At 38.0% G+C, this 23,083-nt stretch overlaps 2 protein-coding genes across 4 annotated transcripts in view; one reads left to right on the top strand and one right to left on the bottom strand.

Annotated features, from left to right (window-relative positions):
• The window catches only part of METTL8 (methyltransferase 8, methylcytidine), an 88,464-nt gene extending 81,297 nt beyond the window's left edge, over window positions 1-7,167 (bottom strand). The window contains exon 1 of the mRNA XM_047085234.1: window positions 7,038-7,167. The gene's annotated coding sequence lies outside the window, so the exon portion shown is untranslated. The remainder of the gene's footprint in view (window positions 1-7,037) is intronic.
• Window positions 7,168-7,419: 252 nt separating this feature from the next.
• DCAF17 (DDB1 and CUL4 associated factor 17) overlaps window positions 7,420-23,083 on the top strand; it is a 36,918-nt gene continuing 21,254 nt past the window's right edge. Inside the window, exons 1-8 of one of the 3 annotated variants that reach the window (XM_047084597.1) lie at window positions 7,420-7,867; window positions 8,272-8,375; window positions 11,066-11,156; window positions 15,493-15,629; window positions 17,219-17,297; window positions 18,113-18,202; window positions 20,593-20,697; window positions 20,996-21,101. In XM_047084597.1, the coding sequence (XP_046940553.1) occupies window positions 7,742-7,867; window positions 8,272-8,375; window positions 11,066-11,156; window positions 15,493-15,629; window positions 17,219-17,297; window positions 18,113-18,202; window positions 20,593-20,697; window positions 20,996-21,101 (838 nt within the window). In that variant the 5' untranslated portion in view covers window positions 7,420-7,741. Of the gene's footprint in view, window positions 7,868-8,271; window positions 8,376-10,408; window positions 10,763-11,065; window positions 11,157-15,492; window positions 15,630-17,218; window positions 17,298-18,112; window positions 18,203-20,569; window positions 20,698-20,995; window positions 21,102-23,083 lie in introns of those variants that run through there. The other 2 variants (XM_047084598.1, XM_047084599.1) reach the window with 2 other exon arrangements.

Below are 23,083 nucleotides of genomic sequence, written 5' to 3'. Positions count from 1 at the left end.
TCTTGATCTCATAGTTGTAGGATCAAGCCCTGAGTAGGGCTCTGAGCTGAGTGTGGAGCCTGCTTAAGATACTCTCCCTCTTTCTCTCTCTCTCCCTGACTCCCCTTCTGCCCCTTCACCCAACTCATGCATGCTGTCTATCTCTCAAAATAAATAAATATTCTTAAAAAAAATCAAATAAGACTTTTAGCAAATATGGAATGGAAGAGAATTTCATTAATCTGATTAAGAGTAGCTATCAAAAACTTACAATGTTATCCTAATGGTGAACTATTAGAAATATTCTGTTTATAAACATGAATAAAACAAGAATGGCCACCTTCACCAGTTTTATTCATTGTATTAGAAGTCCTGGCCAGCACAGTAAGAAAAGAAAGAGTAGGGGCGCCTGGGTGGCGCAGTCGGTTAAGCGTCCGACTTCAGCCAGGTCACGATCTCGCGTTCCGTGAGTTCGAGCCCCGCGTCGGGCTCTGGGCTGACGGCTCAGAGCCTGGAGCCTGTTTCCGATTCTGTGTCTCCCTCTCTCTCTGCCCCTCGCCCGTTCATGCTCTGTCTCTCTCTCTGTCCCAAAAATAAATAAACGTTGAAAAAAAAAAATTAAAAAAAAAAAAAAAAAAAAAAAAAAAAAAAAAAAGAAAGAGTAATAAATGGTAAGAGTTGAGAAGGAAGTAATAAAGCTGTCACAGTTTCCTGAGGACATGATTATCTACATAGAAAAATCCCCCAAATCTTACAAATGACTTTTTTGGGTTTTTTTGTTTGTTTGTTTGTTTGTTTTACAAATGACAATTATTATTGCTAAAGATAAAGTTTGTCAAGGTTGCTAAATAAAAGACCAATATACAAAAAGAAAATTTGCATTTTTATATGCTAGCAAAAATATAGTTAGAAAATCTAATTTAAAAATTTACCATTTATAACACTGACCAAAAATATAATGTACTTAGGAAGTTTAAAATATGCAAATCCCTTATGAAAAAAATTATAAAACTTCATTGAAAGACACTACAGATCTAAATAAATGGAGAGACATATGGTCTTCATAAGTAGGATAATTTGATATGGTAAAGATGTTAGTTCTCTTCAAGTTGATACACAGATTTAATGCTATTCCAATCAAAATTCCAATAAGGTTTTTTTGTGGAACTGAAGCAGATTTAAAAAGGTATTTGAAAATGCAAAAGGCAAAAAAGAAATAAGATACTCCTGAGAAATGGAATAAGGTAGAGGATTTGTCCTACCAGCTCTCAAACCTTACTATAAAAGTGGTCAGGTATTAGCCCAGTAATAGAAATACAACAATGGAACAGAAAACACAGACTAGAAACAGACCTAATTATAAATGTAAACTTGATATACAATGAAGTTAGCACTGCATATCTGTGAAGAAATGAGGGAACCTTCAAAAAAATAGTTCTGGGACAACTGATTTTTCATGTAGGAACAAAAATTAGGAATAATAAATGGGTGTTCATTTAAGCTGCCAAGTTTGTGGTACTTTGTTACACAGCAAGAGAAAAGAAATACGTTCTTTAACATGTATACCAGGAGACAGGTTAAAGGATGTCTGTAACAGTACTTTTCTAGGAATAAAAAACTTGAAAGAAACAAAAGCCCAGTCAGTAGAAGATGGATAAATTGTAGTAAATTCATACAATTAAATACTATATAGCAGTAAAAATAAATGAAATGAACTATAGGTACTTTGTCAAGTATAATGTTGAAGAAAAAATAGGTGGGGCACCTGGCTGGCTCAGTTGCTAGGGCACGTACGGCTCTTGATCTTGGGATTGTGAGTTCGAACCTCAGGTTGGGTGTAGAGATTACTTGGAAATAAAAAAATTTTTTAAAGGGAACTTTTTTTTTGACAGAATGCAGGTGCAGGGGGTGGGGAGTGGCAGAGGGAGGGAGGGAGGGAAAGAGTGAGAGTGAGAGAGAGAGAGAGAGAGAGAGAGAGAGAGAGAGAGAAGGAATCTTAAGCAGGTTCCATACCCAGTGTGGAGCCTGATGTGGGCTCGATCTCACAACCATAAGACCATGACCTGAGCAGACGCTTAACAGACTGAGCAACCCAGGCATTTGAGAAGTAAAATCTTTAAAAAAAAAAAGAAAAGAAAAGAAAAAATAGACAAATTGTAGAAGAGTACATATATATTGTATGATTCAATTTATATATGTTCAAAAACACTTATAAGTTAACAATATTTTATTTATATAAAGAGGAAAGAGGGATCTGGGAACCAGGAGAGGCACCTAGGAGATGTCAAAGTTGCAGGTAATGCTCTAAAGTTTTGTTTTGTTTTTTAAGTAGGCTCCACGTCAGGGTATAAATTATGACCGTGAGATGGAGATCTGAGCTGAGGTCAAGAGTCAGACGCTTTACTGACGGAGCCACCCAGGCACCCCTCTTCTGGGTTTGTTTTTTTTAAGTTGATGATAAATACATGTGCATTCATTTTATATTTTTTATACATTATGCTATGTTATCTATACATGTTCTTTAAATAAAATAATTTTAAAATAAGAATAGCTTATAATCATTACTATCAATCTTTAAACCTAATCTTTCTGGATTTTGTATATGCATGAATGTACTTCATGTTTAAACAAAATGTGAAAATATACAATGAAAAGGAAACATGAGAACATGACATGGTCAAAAGCCTCAGTAACTTCAAAATAAATTTCCAAAAGAGATTCTCACCTAAAGTACACCAGCTACCTGCTAACTGGCCTATTTCACTCTTGTTAAAGGGAATGTTAGCCTATCACTAGTGATTTTTCCATCACACTATCGTGGTTCCACATGCTCTGACCCCTGCCCCTTCTGGGACCTGATTTTACTTCCTTCTTCCCACATTCCTAACCACAGAACAGAACCTAACATTCTTTAGCATCAGTGTGTAAAAAGCTGATATGTACATTTAATAAAATCTAGGTATTGTTTCATAGACACCACATGATAAGTAGTTCCCTGTTTTCCATTTGTTCTGGGCAGTTTGGAGAGGGTTATTGTGGTTCTGCTTTATTATGATTTCACTTGAATCTTTTATTTTCTTCATTGTTAATATCCACTACATTAGGAGTCTTATCAACTCTACTTCCAAGATATATCCTGAATCTGTTCACTTTTTTCCATCTCTCCTGCTACCACTCCAGTCCAAACACGATCATCGCTTACCTGGACCAAGTGAACAGCCTGTTCACTTGCATTCTTATCTCCTCACAGTACATTTTCCACACTATAGCCATAAAGATCTTATTATATCACAAATTAGATCATGTCACTCTCCTTCAAAGCCTCCTTTGGCTTTGAATAAAATCCAAAATTCCTTATGCCTGATATAACTTGGTTCTGGCTTACCTCTCCAAGTTCATCTCCCTCACATGCACTATAGAGTCACACTGGCCTGACAGTTTTAGAATAAGCCAAGGTTGTTATTGCTTTGGGAACCTTGCATTCAAGCGTTTTCTGCCTGGACTACTCTAACCTCAATTCTTTGCAGACTCACTCATCCTCATCATTCAGGTCTCAGCTCAGAAGTCCAATCTGCAAGAGGCCTTCCCTGACCACTCTAGCTAAAATAAAGCCGGGCTTCCAACCATACTCTACCAAGCACATCACCCTGTTTTGTCTTCTTCATGGCCCTTATCACTACCTGAAATTTTATTTTTGTAATCTATGTATTTATCGTCTAACTCCCTCCACACGTAGAGGCTTTGTCTATCCCATTCACTGCTATACCCTATGCCAAAATAGTTCCCAGCACAAAGTACATGAAAATAATTACATGCTGAATGAATGACCTCTTGTGGTTTTGTCTCTGAACAATTTATCTCTGAACAAATGTTCAAGTTTAATAACCTGAGTGCTTTACCATGCTTCTTTAAACAAAGAACATGAACAAAAAGCATTTTATTAACTTCTGAATTCATATCTCTTTGTCTTTAAATATCATGATAGGGGTGCCTGGCTGGCTCAGTTGGTAGAGTATGTGACTTTTGATCTTAGGATCATGAGTTTGACCCCACATTGGGTGTAGAGATTACTAACAAAATAAATTTAACAAAATATATATTAAAAAACATCGTGGTAAAGATAGCTAACTATTCTGTTAAAACACATGACACAGATTGAAAAAGAAAAACAAGAAACAAAAAAACAATGTTTGTTCTAGGTCTTAAATTGAGAAGTCATTTTCAAATCCTAAACTAGGGATATCTGTGCATGCCATTTTACCCTCAACAAATGGAAAAAATATCTACTTATAGGTAGAACTGTTGGGGATTCAAGTTTTTAAAAACTTATTTCTTCTTTTTTTTTTTTTAATTTTTTTTTTTTTTTCAACGTTTATTTATCCCTGGGACAGAGAGAGACAGAGCATGAACGGGGGAGGGGCAGAGAGAGAGGGAGACACAGAATCGGAAACAGGCTCCAGGCTCTGAGCCATCAGCCCAGAGCCCGACGCGGGGCTCGAACTCCCGGACCGCGAGATCGTGACCTGGCTGAAGTCGGACGCTTAACCGACTGCGCCACCCAGGCGCCCCAAAACTTATTTCTTCTTATGAACACTGTGGTTTCCTACTGATTTAAAGAAAAAAGGGAGACTAAATCTGCATGTATGTTGAAAGTACTTAGTTGCCAATAATAGATTCTATACAATGTCCTTAGAACAGTCAATTTATTCAACATACATATGCATCCTTTGTATACTGCCTAAAATGTGGTTAATGCATATGTATGTCGAATGAATGAATGGACTACTCTAAAAACAGTATGTTGGGGGGCACTCAGTACAGCATGTAACTCTTGATCTTGGGGTCCTGAGTTCAAGCCCACATTGGGTGTAGAGCCTATTTAAAAAAAAGCATAAAAACAATGTGTTGGGAAGACCAACAAACAATAATTCTAATACAGTGCTACAACCAATGTATGCAGAGAAACATGTTAGAAGAAGTAAGTCTATACCTGAAGTGAAGGGGTCAGGAAAAGTGTGAGTGGAGGTGTGATACCTGGGATGAGTTACAAGATAAAACAGACAAGAGAAGGAAAGGGAGGGAGTTCCAAAGAAAAGCTGAAAGGCCCATTGGCTTGAGTAAGTGAGCAACATGTCAGAGCCACAAGAGCAAATGTTAAGTAACGATGGACAAGGAAATAAGGCTGAAAGTGTGGGCAAGATGCAGATAGAAGTGCCCTGTACACCACATTAAGGGATTCAGATTTTGTCCTGTACGGCACCTATTCAGACCCCTAGGGATTTGTACAACTTGATAAAAATCAACAACAAAAACATTTTTTTAAAAAGGATACTCTGGATTATCTGAATGACCCCCTTATAATTGAATACTGTCATAAGATTTCAGTTTACACGTTTGTGTTTAGCATTGCACTGGCAAACAAGTGGTACCATTTGTCACTGGCATAGGTTAATGAGAAAGAAATGGGGACTACTTTGTGTAAATCATGTTGTTTGACAAGTGAAGATCAAATGAAATCATGACACATTGAACAAAGGCAGGCTTTGCCGTGGTTTAAAAAAAGAAAAGAGGTGAAGGCACTGAGTAATCTCAACACAAGTACAATATGGACAGGGCTTTTGTAAAGAAGTTATGCTATGGAGGACAGTGAATATTTGCTTTTGGAGCATATCAGGTCCAACAAAAACTGTCTCATTGGTAACAATGAATAAGTATTCATTTGAATTTATTTGTTTCATAATTGTGCTTCACTTAACTTATAACTGGGAGTTATAGTTGTATAAGATATACAACATAAGGAGTGTATATATAGTTTTATATTTGCATATATTTAACATACTAAAAATATTTTAAGTTAACAATGGAGAATCCTGGGTATCCACTCAGGCTTGAGAAATTCTGCTCTGGATGACTGGGAGCCACTGAAAGATTTTAATAAGGAAATGACACATTTGTGCTTTAGAAAAATCACTCTGGCAGCAGGATGGAGAATTCGAATTGAAAGTACTTAAGTAAGGCAGAAAGGAGGGTACTTAATATAATAATGTGATGAAGTGGTGGGGCCCTAAATTACGCAGGGGATATAAAAAGGAGATGGAAAAGAGACTCAAAAGGACTTGGTTGTGGGTGAGAAAGGGAGGGTATCCAGGATGACTGCCCTCTGGGTGACTTGGTGGTGAGATAAAGACAACAGGAAGACAAACAAGTGAGGGTGAAGGGGGATGAGAAAAGAGAGAGATGATGACTTTAAGTCAGCAATGATTTGAATTTCATTTCATCCAAAGAAAATCCAGTTCTCCTTTCTGGGTCCCAGTTTTCTCAGTGACAGCTGCATTCATGAATTACCAAATTAACTATTATAGTGCGCTCTAAAAATATACAAAGCGCTCCACAGTATGCTGTAAATAAGTCATGAAAAATCAGCAAAAGCTCAAGCCCTGAAGGAAATATTTTAAGTTAACAATAGAGAACCCTGGGTATCCGGGACACAATTTTTACCAAACACTTAAATTGTGACCCAATGCACTCACCCAGTACTGCACTCTTTGCTGTCAGTCAAATGCAATCACTCCCTTGCCCACGTATGAAAGAGAGGTGGCATGTCAAGCCCACGTGGGAGACGCAAAGACACGACCCTTAACGGACTTGCAAAGCAATCCCCGGGGGCACATGTAGTGCATGATTACGGAAAATGTAGTGTAGCGGGAACTTTGACCCTATAGGCAGGGGTAGGCGACCAAGTTACCTTTTACTTAGAGGAATCAACGTGGAGTATCTTACAGTCCATTAAGAATGTAAACATTTCATATTTTATTAGAAAAAGAAGAGAAAAAAGAGGCGAGAGGAAGGAAAATGCAGCAATTATCGCAAAACCAGCCTTGTGTCCCCGCAGGCCACAAAAGGAGAGAGAAAGTCAATCCTAGTTTGGTGGGAATGCCAGCTTCTTCCACCACTAACTCCTACTACAACAGCATTGTGCTTCTAGACCCGAAATGTTTAACCGTCAACCTCATCCACAACGTCCAACGTGCTACTGAAGGGAAAGCCGCGGGCCGTACCTTTAGCACAGGACACTGCTTTGGAAAGAGGGGGGGTGGCTTTCAACACAGCGCCCCTCCCGGCGCTCGGCCAAGGCCTCCTAGAGCGAAAGTCGGGAGCTGAGAGACTCGAGGGTAACCGGGCGGCAAGGTTTACACAGCTAAGCGAGACCAGGAGGCGGCAACACAGCGCCCCTAGGGTTCTGCCCGCTCGGTACGCAGACCCGGAAAAGCGGGGCGAGCCCCACGGCGCAGCCTCGGCGCCGCCAGAGGAGGAGGGGCTGGGCGGGGTCTCGGCTGGTTGGGGCGGGGCCCGCACCAGAGCTCTCTTCCCGCCGCCTGATGGGAATTGTAGTTCTGGGAACGAGCCAGGTTCCCTCAAAGGGCTCTGGGAACTACATCTCCGGGTGAGGAGGGTACGGCTCCGGCAGGCCGCGCGTTGCGGGGGCGTCGCACTGTCCGCAGCCCGGTCCAGACTTGCAGAGTGTTTGAGTGGCAGGCCGGGAGGGGTATCTTTTCCTTTACTCTGCGCTCAGGCAGCGCCAACCCCTCCTCCCCTCCCCCCACTGCCGTGCGCTCCCTGCCCGGCTCCCCGCGTCAGCTTTTCCTGGGCCCCTGGATGAGCTGGGGCCTGGAGGTTCGAAGGTAACGGCCGCTGCCTGGCGCGGAAGCGAGGGGCGCACGCCTCTTCAGCCCAGCAAACCCCGCCCCCGGCCCTTGCCTCCATGGGCCCAACTCAGAAACCCAACGTGTGCCGCCAGCTGAGCCGCCGGGCGCTGGGCTTCTTCTCGCGGGACGCAGGCGTGGTGCAGAGGACGAACCTGGGCATCCTGCGGGTGCTGGTGTGCCAGGTGACCGCCGGCTGCTGGGAATGGGGCCAAGGGCAGAGGGGCGACTGGCGGCTAAGCCTCCTGCTGGGGTGCAGTTTTTACTCGTTAGCGCTTCCTTTTAAGAAGATCACAGGTGATGGACAGGGGTATCCAGGCCCTGAACCTGGGGAATTAGTAAATAGCTATTAATAGAACCACCGTATGCTTTTAGTTTTAAGCCTCTTATGTCTTCCTGCAAACAGTCTTCCTAAAATTTGGTCACACCGCGTAAAACGTGAGGACAGAGTGAGGGATAAATGAACATGTTTTAAATAACGTACGTGGAATTACTTTGAAAACTGTAGATTTAATTCTCCCACTTAATATTGCTGAAGGGTAGAGACTTATGAGTTATTTCCTAAACCAAAATTCCTTGTGTCTTTCAGGAAAGTACTAAATTTAAGAATGTTTGGACAACTCATTCCAAGTCACCAATAGCCTATGAGAGAGGAAGAATATATTTTGACAATTATCGGTGCTGTGTCAGCAGGTATCTTGGTGAACGTTTTTCCTGTAATTCACCTCACTGTTGATCTTGACTCATTTTTATAGAACCACATGCTTTATCAATGTTTAATGAAATAGGAGAATGGAAAAATGAGCCCAAAAGAAGAGTAGGTGGTAAATGGGTATAATTTTAAAATCTTCTTAAACCCAAAGTTAGAGGTTTCATCTTTGCAAGTACCAATTTAAAATGAATTTACTTTATAGTGCAGGCAAAATGATAGGTTGCTCAGAGTATGGTGTAGTGTTTTATTCTGCTTAGAAGACGGCAGAGTCAAGGAAGTCAGGTATCTAATAATTATATGCTGCTTTAGAGAAAAATTTCTTTAAATTAAAAAAAAAAATTTTAATGTTTATATTTGAGAGAGATAGAAGGACAGTATGCTAGTGGGGAGGGGCAGAGAGAGACAGACTGAGACTGAATCTGAAGCAGGCTCCAGGCTCTGAGCTGGCGCAACAGAGCCCCAAGCAGGGCTCGAACTCTCAACCCTTGAGATCATAACCTGAGCTGAAGCTGGACGCTTAACTGACTGAGCCACCTACGTGTGCCCTGAAGAAGTTCTATGTTTTGTTTTGGAAGTACTTGCCTTTCTTTGTTTTAAGAGAAAATTTTCGAACATGCTTCAGAGAAAATAGTGTAGTGGACGCCCATGTACTAATTACCTAAATTCAAAGATGATCCAGATTTTACTGCATTTGCTTATCTATGCCATTGCTCACTTTTCCTTTATCTTTTTACGAAGTATTTTAAAGCATATTCTAAACACCATGCTTTGCTTCTACAAAAAATATTAGACATTTTCTTTCTCTTAACAGCTTGATTAAGATATAATTCACACACTGGTGCCTAGGTGACTCAGTTGGTTAAGCACCTGACTCTTGATTTTGGCTCAGGTCAGATCTCTCAGTTCCTAGATTCCAGGCCCATGTCAGGCTCTGCACTGACAGTGCGGAGACTGCTTGTGATTCTGTCTCCCTCTCTCTTTGCCTCTCTCTCTCAAAAATAAATAAATAAACATTTTTTAAAAGATATAATTCACACACTATACAATTTGCCAATTTAAAGTATACAATTTGATGATATTTAGTTCATTGAATGTTCATTCAATGATAGGAATTTTGGTGAACCCTTGTGGTTCATATAGGCAGCCAACACTACAGTTGACTTTAGAACATTTTCATCACCTCAAAAAGAAAGTTTATTGCCTTTAGCTATTGCCCCAATACCCACATCATCCTCAGCCCTAAGCAAGCGCTAGTCTCTTTTCTGTCTCTATAGATTCATCTGTTCTGGACATTGCATATAAATTGAATCACATAGTATGTGTCTTTTGTGATTGGTTTCTTAGTAGATTACCAGTTGATAATAAAAGATATAATTCGGGGCGCCTGGGTGGCGCAGTCGGTTAAGCGTCCGACTTCAGCCAGGTCACGATCTCGCGGTCCCTGAGTTCGAGCCCCGCGTCAGGCTCTGGGCTGATGGCTCAGAGCCTGGAGCCTGTTTCCGATTCTGTGTCTCCCTCTCTCTCTGCCCCTCCCCCGTTCATGCTCTGTCTCTCTCTGTCCCAAAAATAAATAAACGTTAAAAAAAATTTAAAAAAAAAAAAAAAAAAAGATATAATTCAAGAACAGCCAGATGGAAGAGTTGCATAGGCAAGTTACATGCGAAAGGGCATGGAATATCCATGCTCTTTGAGCACACTACTCTCCCTGAGTGTCCATGTGTTCACCAACCTAGAAGCTTCTCCCTTTGTTAATATATATATTTCAGGGTGCCTGGTGGCTCAGTTGGCTGAGCATCAGACTCCAGCTCAGGTCATGATCTCGCATTCCTGGGTTCAAGCCCCGTATCAGGCTCTGTGCTGACAGCTCCAGAGCTTGAAGCCTGCTTCAGATTCTGTGTCTCCCCCTCTCTCTGCCCCTCCCCTGCTCGCACTCTGTCTCTCTCTCAAATACAAGCAGTAAAAACATTTTTTTTAAATAGTAGCTTAATTTTAAAGTACATCAGTTAAAAAAAAGGAAAATATCTATGATCATATCTCAGTAATAATCAGAGAAGTATAAATTAAAAATAAGGGACTATTTTTCACCTAAAAATTGTAGTTTCAATACTGGCAGAGGTATAAACTTGTTCAATTTTTCTGGAAGGCAGTTTGGGAATTAAAAAAAAACAACAACAACTTAAAGGTATTTCCTTTTTTAACCTATTAATTTTCATTCTAAAATAAAAGGACTCTTTTTATCTAATTTTCATTTTACAATATTGGAATAACAGTTTATGAATGCCATGGAATTCAGCAGAGATATTCACCGTAATCATTCAGGGTTAAAGAAAGAAATCAATGTGATCCAACTTTGGAAAATAATCTGCAGGTAAGTATATGTATATAAAGAAAAACCAGAAGAAAATGAACCAAAATGTTAATAATGGTTATTTTTATAATTTTATAGTATTCTAATCTATGTTACTGTATTTTTCAGTTTTTTTTCCAGTGAATTTCCTTTTGAATTATGTGATCAGGAAAAAAATGTTAACATTTAGTTAAGAAAAGGAAGACAAAGTAGCAAGTTGTATCTTGGTATTCCAAATCTCTAAATAGAATAAATCACTCAAAGCTGAGCAAACACTGTCTCAATGAATAAGAAGAATAATCATTCATTTTTCTTTTTTCCCAGTGTTGCATCAGAGCCAAGAAAACTTTATGAAATGCCAAAATGTTCCAAATCAGAAAAAATAGAGGATGCTTTATTATGGGAATGCCCAGTGGTAAGATTTATTTTTAGAGTATTTGTTTCTAATGCATTTTTTGCTTAAAAGAACTGATCATTGTTGATATGTAGTATAAAGGAATAAAGCTTTAATATCATAGTGATTCCTGAACCTTGAAAGGAGTCAAGAAGAGAGAGTGTATCCTTTGCTTGTTTTCCCTCAGGAAATAACTTATATCTTAAAAAATTATATATTAATATTATGAATGTATTTTAAAATTTTGATGCTATTTGTAAATCTTAAAAACTAGAAAAAAGTTATGAACTGATTAAAAGTTTTGCAAGCAATATAAGCTAGTTTAGAGTTATCCTCAGTGTTTAAGAGATCATTCTACTGATTTAAGAGATCATTCTATCAAAATAAGATATTTATTTAGGACAGCAGTTATGTCACTTGGCTCTGTGAAAGTAGACTTATGAGTTTCCTCCGTGAATCTTGTTAGGAAAATACTAAGTCAAAAATAAAAAATAAAATAATAAAAGTAATACAAAATAAAATAAAATAATAAGTTAAGCTCACTCCATCAGACAGACTAACATTGCCCTGATGTGTATTTTTCAGAACGTGTTTTCATAAATAGCATCTTCTACTTGCTAGAGGAGTTGAGAGAATTGACTTGTACACAAAATAAGTTTGGGGGGCGCCTGGGTGGCGCAGTCGGTTAAGCGTCCGACTTCAGCCAGGTCACGATCTCGCGGTCCATGAGTTCGAGCCCCGCGTCGGGCTCTGGGCTGATGGCTCAGAGCCTGGAGCCTGTTTCCGGTTCTGTGTCTCCCTCTCTCTCTCTGCCCCTCCCCCGTTCATGCTCTGTCTCTCTCTGTCCCAAAAATAAATAAACGTTGAAAAAAAAAAAAATTAAAAAAAAAAAAATAAGTTTGGAATATTCTGAGTTTAAAAGGCTAAACAAGTTTATTTATAGAATTACTTCTCAGAGCCTTTAATAATACGATAATACTAATGTTCACAGTGATTATCAAACCATTTTCTGAAACTCTTGATTATAGGACTTCCTTTTTTGAGGTATATTTCTACATATTAGTTTTTCATGGGATCAGTGTTTTAAGAACTGTACTTATGACATACTGTAGCAAATTAATCAGGTTTTTGAATCTGGCTGGTTGTTTTTTAGGAAAAATAGAACTTAAAATATGTGACCAAAAATAATGTTTAAAAGAAAAGAAGCTATCCTTTGAATTTACTATTAAAATTCTCTCTTTTGTCAAAGACTACTGTTTTTACATAAAATTGTAGTTTTCCAGAGCTGCTGCTTTCTTTTCCCTTAGACACTCTTTTTAATTTTTTTTTAATGCTTATTTATTTTTGAGACAGAGAGAGACAGAGCATGAATGGGGGAGGGTCAGAAAGAGAGGGAGACACAGAATCTGAAACAGGCTCCAGGCTCTGGGCTGTCAGCACAGAGCCTGATGCGGGGCTCAAACTCACGAACCGTGAGATCATGACCTGAGCTGAAGTCGGACGCTCAACCGACTGAGCCACCCAGGTGCCCCTACACTTATTCTTTTTAAAAAGAGACATGTTTTTAAAAATCAGAAAGTTTTAAATCTGTTTTATTCCCCAGTTTCTTACTGAAAGCTGAAAATAACTGTTGTGCCCCCAATATCTAAAGCCTTTGAATCTGTTTTCATTGGTTGGGGGAGGAAGGTGACAGATTTTTTTTTTTATGTTTATTGATTTATTTTTTAAAGAGACAGCAGGGAAGGGGGCAGGGAGACAGGGAGAGAGAAATTCCCCAGCAGGCTCCTCACTGTCAGCGCAGAGCCCCACATGAGGCTCAATCTCACTTAACCCTTGAGAGCATGACCTGAGCTGAAATCAAGAGTGGGTCGCTCAAACAACTGAGCCACCCACGCACCCCAAGGGTGACAGATTTCTTAATTGAGAAAAGTTTTGAAGACACAGTATAAACACACAAAAAATTTAGAGCAATCCTTGAAAAAATAGAGTTTCTAGTAATCTAATTCCTATTCTCACTTCTCTTTAAACATTTTCTTCTCATTTGAAGTTAAGCAAGATTTTCCATTAAGAAAAACTAAGAAGGTTATCATTTATTGTTGTTAACACATTGATGTGAAACTACATTTAAATTAGCACCCTTTTAGGGGCACCTGGGTGGCTCAGTCAGGTAAGCATCTGACTTGGGCTCAGGTCATGATCTCCCCATTAGTGGATTCGAGCCTCGCATTGGGCTCTGTGCTGACAGCTCAGAGCCTAGAGCCTGCTTCAGATTCTATGTCTTCCTCTCTCTATGCTCCTACCCTGCTTGCATTCTCTCTCTCTCTCTCAAAAATAATGTTAAAAAAAATTTTTTTTAATTAAAAAAAAATAAATTAGCACCCTTTTCTGAGACAATGTGTGAAATGCAACTTTTGGTTTAGGAAAATACCTCAAACCTATTATATATGCTGCTTCCAATTCTTTTTTTTTTTAAATCTCCAGGAGGTGAGTGGTGCCTGGGTAGCTCAGTCAGTTGAGCATCCAACTCTTGATTTTTAGCTCAGGTCATGACACAGTTTGTGAGATCAAGCCCTGCACTGTTAGTGCAGAGCCCACTTGGAATTCTCTCTCTCTGCCTCTCCTGCATACACACACACACACACACACACACACACACACACACTCTTCTCTCTCTCTCTCTCTCTCTCTCTCTCTCTCAAAATAAATAAACATTAAAAAAAATCTCCAGGAGGTGATACTTATGTAAGACACCACAGACTAAAAATGTTTACATCATTATATGTGATTTTAGTGTAAGACTTCCAGTAGTTAAACTTAAACACACATACACACACAACCAAGAAACAAACACAAAAACTGAAAGGAAAGACAAATCTTTAAAACCATGTATAAAATACCTATGCTTTTATTCTTTTCTATTCACTTTTTAGCCAACGCAAATAGTAGATTAATTTTAACTTCCCTATTCTTAACTTTTGTCGTAGAATTTCCTTTTTCTTTTTAATGTTTATTCATTTTTGAGAGCGGGAGAGAGAGAGTGCAAGCCGGAAAGGGGCAAAGAGAGAGGGATTCAGGGGATCTGAAGTGGGCTCTGTGCTAACAGCAGAGAGCCTGACGTGGGGCTCAAACCCACAAACCCTGAGATCATGACCTGAGCTGAAATGGGAAGCTTAGGAAGCCTAACTGACTGAGCCACCCAGGCGCCCCCCAAGAACTTCCTTTTTATTTTACAAATTAAAGTAGAACTCTTTGCTTCTCTTTCTTTTCCTGCCTTAGACTTCCACCTTGTGGCAGCTGATCAGTGGCAGGTATGCCCAAATAGCCATTACCTCCCTTTTTGGGGGGTAATGCACTAACAACAGAGGGCATCTTTTTTTAAAAAGTTTATTTTATTTATTTTAGAGAGAGAGAGAGCACAGAAGGGGCAGAGAGAGAGGGAGAGAGAGAATCTCAAACAGGCTCCACGCTGTCAGTGCAGAGCCTGACATGGGGTTCAGTCTCGTGAACCATGAGATGACCTGAGCCAAAATCAAGAGTCAGACACTTAACCAACCGAGCCACCAACAGAGGATATCTTTAAAACCAGGTCCATCTTCTGTTTTTCTTTGGCTGCCTTGATTCTGCATTCTAGCTTTTCATTCGGGTTAAGAGTAGAGCTGCAGTGAATCGTGGAACAATTTGTCCTCTTGCCATTTTGACTTCTGTCAAAAAGACGAGTCTTAGAACGAAGAAACATCTATTCTAGCAGATGACTCTTTTTATTGTTTTTAAAATTTTTTTAAATGTTTATTTTTGAGAGAGAGCACAAGCAGGGAAAGGGCAGAGAGATGGAGACACAGCATCTGAAGCAGGCTACAGGCTCTAAGCTGTCAGCAGGGCTCGAACTCATGAGCCAGGAGGTCATGACCTGAGCCTAAGTCAGATGCTTAACTGACTGAGCCACCCAGCTGCCCCTTTAGCAGATGACTATTAATTCTTATGGTTTTAAGAACCGTTATTGTTGTTATCATTGTTATCACAACAGCATTGTTAGTAATACTCCTATTGTTATGGTGATGATTGGCTTACACTTGTTGAATTACTTAATGATAAATAACAATAAATAATAAATTATTTCAAGTATTGTCTAAGCACTTTATGTGAATAAACTCAATAAGTTAATGATGAAAATAATAACCTACAGTCTTTTCTTTCCTTGTCTTAATTCTCTATTTGTACATTTAATATTTCCTCTTTGGTTTACACAGCTATTTCTTTAAGGTTTTAGCTAGTTTCTTTGGACATAGATTACTGCAGATTGTTCATGACCAGCCAGTTTCATTTTTACACCTTGATTTTTATTTATTTATTTTTTTAGGGGGAAATACTTCCCAATCCATCAGATTACAAATCCTCACTCATAGCACTGACTGCACATAATTGGCTATTTCGCATATCAGCAACTACTGGAAAAGTCCTTGAGAAAATATATCTTGCTTCATATTGCAAATTCAGGTATTAAATGTGGCTTTATTACTCAAGATCTTATTTATATATATATACATATGTAAATATAAACCTATGAAATAAATTTGAGACTTGTGGCCCAGGAAATTTCAAGCTTTTTTTTTTAGTTTACCATTGTATACCTGGATCTCAATTTATAAACCTGTTCTATTTTTCTTTCCTCATGAGTACCTTTGAAGGTCTGAGGATAACAGACCTTTTATCATTTATTGTTGTATCACTCTTAAGTAACTAACCTGTAATAGTTGGCAGATATCACTCCCACCCTTTTTTTTAAGTAGGCTCCATGCCCAACGTGGGGCTTGAACTCACAACCCTGAGATCAAGAGTCACATGCTCTACCAATTGAACCAGCCAGGTACCACCCCTCTCCCGTTTTCATTTCCCATCTTTTTTAAACTTTAAGTGTTTGTTTTTGAGAGAGAGACAGAGACAGAGACAGAGCGCAACCAGGGGAGGGGCAGAAAGAGAGGGAGACACAGAATCCCAATGAAGCAGGCTCCAGGCTCTGAACTGTCAGCCCAGCGCCTGATGCAGGACTCAAACTCATGAACTGTGAGATCATGACCTGAGCAGACACTTAACCCACTGAGTCAGCCAGGTGTTCCTAATTTCCCTTCTGCAAATAGTATTTTATATGTAGGTTGTACTTCATGGTTGATTTTCCCTGAAGGTTAGTCTGTTTCAGTTAAATATCTGCCTAGTACAATCTAAGAAGTATTTTTGTTGTTTGTTTTTAAGCAATCTCTACATCCAATGTGGGGCTTAAGCTCACAACCCTGAGATCAAATCACATGCTCTTCTGACTGAGCCAGCCAGATGTCCCTAAAATTGTTATTTTAACTAGTAGTTTTTAAATTTCATATATATATATATATATATATATATACACATACACACACACACACACCTATATAGGTGTGTATATATAGGTGTGTGTGTGTGTGTATGTGTGTATATATATATATATTTGGAGTGAATAATGCATGCAGAATGTGAAAGTAACATTTTTAATGCTTTTTGTAACTTCCATTTTTTTTTTTTTTTAATTTTAATGTTTATTTATTTTTGAGGCAGAGAGAGACAGAGCATGAACGGGGGAGGGTCAGAGAGAGAGGGAGACACAGAATCTGAAACAGGCTCCAGGCTCTGAGCGGTCAGCACAGAACCCGACGCGGGCCCGACGCGGGGCTCGAACTCACAGACCGCGAGATCATGACCTGAGCCGAAGTCGGCCACTTAACCAACTGAGCCACCCAGGTGCCCCTGTAACTTCCATTTTAAAGCAGGAATAGTTTTTTGTTTTCTAAGTTTTGAATACTGTTTGATCAAACACAGAGTTTATTCACTGACACTCTAGAAGGATTAAAGTTAAATATATATATGTATATATTTTTTTTTTTAATAGGAGTTATTGCGTAAGGATCTAGAGGGAAATTTTAAGTTGTTTTTGTTTTAAAATAAATTACTTTGTTTTATAATTTAAATAACTAAAGAACTATTTAGAAAATACTATTATATTTTGATTATAAGGAAACTGACCCCAATGAATAACCTTCTCCTCATTCTTTTATAAGATATTTGAGCTGGGACACTCCTCAAGAAGTTATTGCAGTCAAGTCAGCTCAAAACAAATGTTCAGCATTGGCCCGGCAGGTAGACATCTTTAAGTATCAATAAATAAATCTTAAGCATTAATGAAATGAAGAAATTGTCTGCAAATTTGTTGTGAAAGAACTAATGATCTTTGATTTCTGAAAAATGGTATAAAAGTTGTTTACCACGAGCTTAAGAAATACCCTTTAAGCCACTCTGGAGAAGTACAACAGATTATTTTACATTCCATAGTGGAAAGAAATTGAACCTTGTTCTTCAAAGTAAGGGAGCTATCTTTTCCAAACAGACAAATCATTGAAGCTTTAACTGTTGATAATTTCTTCTCATCTCACGTAGACATGTCAGTGTAATGCTACTTTCGGGTGATATGACCATAACTATGTGTCTTTTAATTAAGGTCTTTATTATTAGAACTCCAACTTACAATATAACTTATATTAATATACCATAATATATGTATAATAATAACAATTTATATGGTATATGGTAGATATTATAAATATATATTTATGCTATAATTGTAATATGGAAAGTGTATTTTGTTATGCAGTAGATAAAATGTTTTTGTACAGTATGTAAAATATGTTTCATTGTTAAGAAATGTTTACTGTTAGGTTTACTTTTATAGATTTTTGTGTGTATGTGCATGTGTGTTGAAGGGCTGAAGGTTTGATGGACTTATTTTGAACACATATGCCATCCTGTTTAAGTAACTTTGCAATGTAGACGGAGGTTTTCATGAATTGAAAACACCACATAACTGTATGCTAGGATAGATGGATGTTTTCAACTCATGAAAACAGTGTTTCTGAAATTCTTTTGAGAGCTGCCTATAATTTAATCTTTCCTTGTAGGCAGGCATTCAACAGCCTATTTTGCTGTACCTTGCAGTGTTCCATGTTTTACCTTTTTCACTCATAGGGATTCTGGAGATCAGCAAGAAGGTAAGAACTTACTTCTGATTTAATTGCAATATTAACTTTTTTATAAAAGATCGGATGCCATTGGTTAATTATTTGTTTTATTAAGTCATTTGATTGCAAGTGTTCCCCTAATTGTAAAAAGCTTTCTGATATAGCTTGTTTCATATCAAAACACATGAGAATGTTTCATTTAGGAAGGAAGTTTCATTCCTTCCTCTTTCTACATGTTTTTATGCCATTCAAGTGCATAGTGTTGAATTACCTTTGGTGTCGTTAACAAACCACTACTTTACAAAATTATGAAATGAGGAAGGTGGTTTTTTGCAGAGGGATATTCCAAAGCTCATTTAAAATGACCATTAGGAAGGTGAAAAGCTAAACAAAAAGCCTCATTTTAATTGCAAGGTATAGATCTAAAACTTGTTTTATGATACAGAAACAGCCTTGTAATTAAATATGTGAGTTTTCCAACTCATTCAGTTTTAGGTTTTATTCTTGTCATTGTTCTTGATTTATAGGCCATGATATGGGAGGAAAGAAAGGACATACTTCCTTTGAGTAAAAGAATCAATAGCCTTCTACTTTCCATTTAAAAATTGTTACTTAGTCTGGGGGGATAGTTATTTATTGGTCTATTCTACTAGTCTTTAATTAAGTATTACTGAAGCAGATATTCAGAGTCCGCTAATAGTCATTAGCAAATAAGATGAACATGTTAAAAAATTTTTGTAAAAGCATAGTATACTAAACTACATAAAGGCAAATGAATAGTATCAATTACTTGTTCATTCTTGGCTTTGTGCCAGGCACTTTGAGTAGTTTACAACTTTGTAATGTATGATGTATTCCACTAGGAAATTAACCAAATCCTAAGTGAATGCAGAAACTGGAATTAGAAACTAGAGTTGACTCCAAAGTATGAACCAAATTTTAAAATAGAGTGGCTACTTTATTATAGCACTCATTATTTGAAAATATGTTTGAATTACACAAGTCTTCTTTTTCAAAGTGGGAAACCAGGATCCGCCAATAAAAAATTATGAGCTAGTCAAGATCAAAGCAAAGAAAGCATAATTATCCTTCTAAGAGATGACAAAAAACATAACTTACGAATTTAATTGTTTTCTTTGTGCTCGTGGATTAAGTAATTGTGTATGCTTATTACAGTCCAAAACAGGAATGAACACTTAGCTAAGTCATAAATTGTTTCTATCTATTTTTACATGCCTACCATAATCATTGGAGGGATTTGGTTTTGATTAGGGTTAGTTGGAATTGAAGCGTATCTTTCACTTACCATGTATAAAAGACTACCCATGGGCTGGCTTAGAATGTACTTTAAGCTATTTATTGGGGTAGTAAATTTTCACTAAGTAATTAGAAACAGAAACAGATTTTCACTTAATTTCTACTTGTTTTTTCATTGCTATGAAAATTTGTCTGTGTTGGCTTTTGTAAATATTAAAATAGGCACAGAATCAAGTTCTTTGTCAGAGCTCTGTGGAGGATTATGACAGGATCCGTTGCATAGAACAAAAACAAAGGGAACAAAGAACCAAAGCTTTACTCAAAGTTAGCTGGTCTAAATGTCTCTATAGGTGTTGGCTTGGTCTTTAACATGTTTGGGTTTTATATGACTAAAACACCTAGCTGTGTTAGATATTTAAAGAACAAAGTAATAATAAAATTCTGGAATTGGCTGTTTCTCATTAGAAGTACTTTCTCAGAGCCAATCTTTTCCCTTCTAGCTAAAAACTGTCTCTTTATAAGTAACATTTTAGCATGAAGAATAGGTCTCTATATTTACTATGCATATCCTGTATGGTAGAATTAGATGGTCTCAGTGTATGCCTACGTCCATGAAGAATAGGATTTGTTGGGTTTTAAAAAAATTTTTTTTTAATGTTTATTTATTTTTGACAGAGAGAGACACAGAGCATGAGCGGGGGAGGGGCAGAGAGAGAGGGAGACACAGAATCCAAAGCAGGCTCCAGGCTCCGAGCTGTCAGCACAGAGCCTGATGCGGGGCTCGAACCCACGGACTGTGAGATCATGACCTGAGCTGATGTCGGTCGCTCAACCAACTGAGCCACCCAGGCGCCCCAGAATAGGATTTGCTATTAAAAGATATTGGCAAAACTGTAAAGCAAATGGGTGAGGCAAATTAATGCTGCTGAATCATTTTGAAGGTTATATGCTACACTGCCATTAGTGTTCCAGTTTGAGACTCCAGTGGCCTACCACCCTAATGACACCTTAACTTCAGGTCTCTAAATTATAATTAAGTTATAATACTAGGCGGCAGTGATGTCGTGGTGACCTGAATATTAAGCAAAGCACAAACCACTGTGAACACTCAAGAGGATTGGCCTTCTGGTCTTTTCTCAGGTGATATCTACCTTTCCCCTCAGATTTTCGGGAACGTTACAGATGCTACCTTGTCTCATGGGATACTGATTGTGATGTACAGCTCAGGACTGGTCAGACTCTATAGCTTCCAAGCCATCATTGAACAGGTACAGAAGCCTGAAATTTGCCATATTATAATAACTTGAATTTTGGACTGAGGTATGATTTTTTTTTTAATGAGATGCTTTAGAGTAAGGCACTTGTGTAGATTTCAACTCTACAAAACTGTGCAAATGCAGAAAGACAAAGTAACCTTTAAAAGAGGGTGGAAGGATAAATAGAAAGGCCCTTTAAATAAAGACATTTTCTCTGTCAGATACATGTGAATTTAATTTTTTCTCTCTCCAGACAGCAAATAAGTGGGTGCTAAAGCCACCGTTTTTGTTTGTTTTGTTTTGTTTTTAGTTCATGCAACAGAAACTTGACTTAGGGTGTGCATGCAGATGGGGTGGGACTGCTGGAACTGTAGGAGAGGCTCCTTTTGGCATTCCTTGTAATATTAAAATCACAGGTATGGCTACTATGTAGCATTTTTTTCACCTTAAAAAATAAGTGGTCATATAAATAGTTATTTATTGTAATCATCCAGTGTTTTCTCATAATTTAATTATAAACTCAATTCATTTTACTTTTATATAGCTTATTCCTTGCTACTGAATAGGTGTTGACAAAATCTATCAGTTATTCATTGAACTGAACACCTAGTGATACTGAGTCTTGCTTGGCATTTAACTAGCAGAAGGCAAAGCCCAACATCACTGAGAAGAGAAATGTAAATTAAAATTATCCTAAGATACATCTTTTCAGGTTTTCAGCTATCAAAAAGTTACTAATGGGGTTGTTAAAAGTATAGTGTAGAAGTATATAAGAATATAAAACTATATAAAACTATAGTCATTTAGCGTTGGAGTCATTTGTGGAGGACAGTTTGTCAATATGCAGCAAAGTTTTAAATATACATACTCCTTGAACAATTCCATGTCTAGGAATTTATACCAGATACATTCATATGTGTACAAAAATGACAAATGTACAAGTGTAACATTATTTCTAATAGCAAGTGGTTAGAAACAATGTATAATTGATAGGTGACACTAATATTATTTCGTTGTTTGGCCATATCATAAATTTAAGTGTTACAAAGAAAGAATTTTTTTGTATTATTGCAGAGCAATTCCCAATATATATTAATAAATGATAAAAAGGAGTGTAAAACTGTACATAAAAAGCTTCATTTGTATAAAGAATTTGTATTCACATGTTAAAAATGTACACATGAGCATATACTTTTAGATTTGCTTGGAATATATGGAAGGACACACAAAAACCTGATTAACAGTAGTTTCCTCTGAGGGATACAGATGAAAGGAAGACTTATTTTTCATTATGTATCTTGTGCTACTTTTTGAATGTGGTGCCTACATTACCTTCACCAAAATGTGGTTCCATGTGTATGCATGTATACCCACACACACAGCTCCTTGAAGTTTTAAGAACTTGACCTGTGTATCAGTCTATGGATGAACTTTGAATTTGTTGAACCAGTTCACTGCTTTGGACATTTAGGTTGTTTTTAATTTTCTGTGATTACAGATAACTAGTAATGCTTGAATCAGTTATGTCATTGTGGGTGGCAGAATGGCCATTTGAAAAGATTCTGTCATTCCTTCTACCTTTAATAACTGACATTTTTCTGTAAATAAAAACTTCCACTCATCACCTAGGGATGAACTGTAATTCCTCCTAAAAAGTCAAGGTAAATACTTACTCTTTCTCTTTAAGTATCAGTATTCAAGCAAGGATTTGGTGTTAATAGTCACGTCCAAGGTGGCAAAATATTTTAGAGGTCAGCACACATATAGAATCACAGTGGACTCATGGATTTTCATCTATCCAAAATTATATAGTTACAGTCATTATTCTTCATGATGTTCAAATTGCCCCAAATTTGGCCAGTGAGAACTCCATTTTGACAGACCCCAAGAGTCTTGGGGAATTCCCTTGCTCTTCTGGAACAATAATGTATCCTAGGTTTACCTTTTACTTTCCTTGTCCTCGATGTGACAAGGAGAGAACACCCTCATTGACTGTGTTAGTGTCCTAGGACTGCTGTAACACCACAAACTGATAGCTTTAAGCAACAGAAATTTAATCTCTTACAGCTTTGGAGGCTAGAAGTCTGAAATTAAAGCATTGACAGAGACCACCTCAGGTCCTCTGAAGGCTCTAGGAAAGAATCCTTCCTTGCTTCTTCTGGCTTCTAGTTGTTGCTGACAATCCTTGGCATTTCTTGGTTTGTGGCAGCATTGCTGCCCTCTCTGCCTGTCTTCACGTGGCCTTCTTCACTCTTTTGTCTTCAAATCTCTCTCTCTCCTTATAAGAACACCAGTCATGGGGCGCCTGGGTGGCGCAGTCGGTTAAGCGTCCGACTTCAGCCAGGTCACGATCTCGCAGTCCGTGAGTTCGAGCCCCGCGTCAGGCTCTGGGTGGATG

The sequence above is a fragment of the Lynx rufus genome, unplaced genomic scaffold, assembly GCF_022079265.1.
Source record: "Lynx rufus isolate CCGP_SWC_20201006 ecotype Redwood Valley unplaced genomic scaffold, mLynRuf1.p SCAF_2, whole genome shotgun sequence".
Classification (NCBI taxonomy): Eukaryota; Metazoa; Chordata; class Mammalia; order Carnivora; family Felidae; genus Lynx; species Lynx rufus.
The sequence above is the reverse complement of the archived record's forward strand: the minus strand, read 5'-3'. Positions and strand labels throughout refer to the sequence as shown.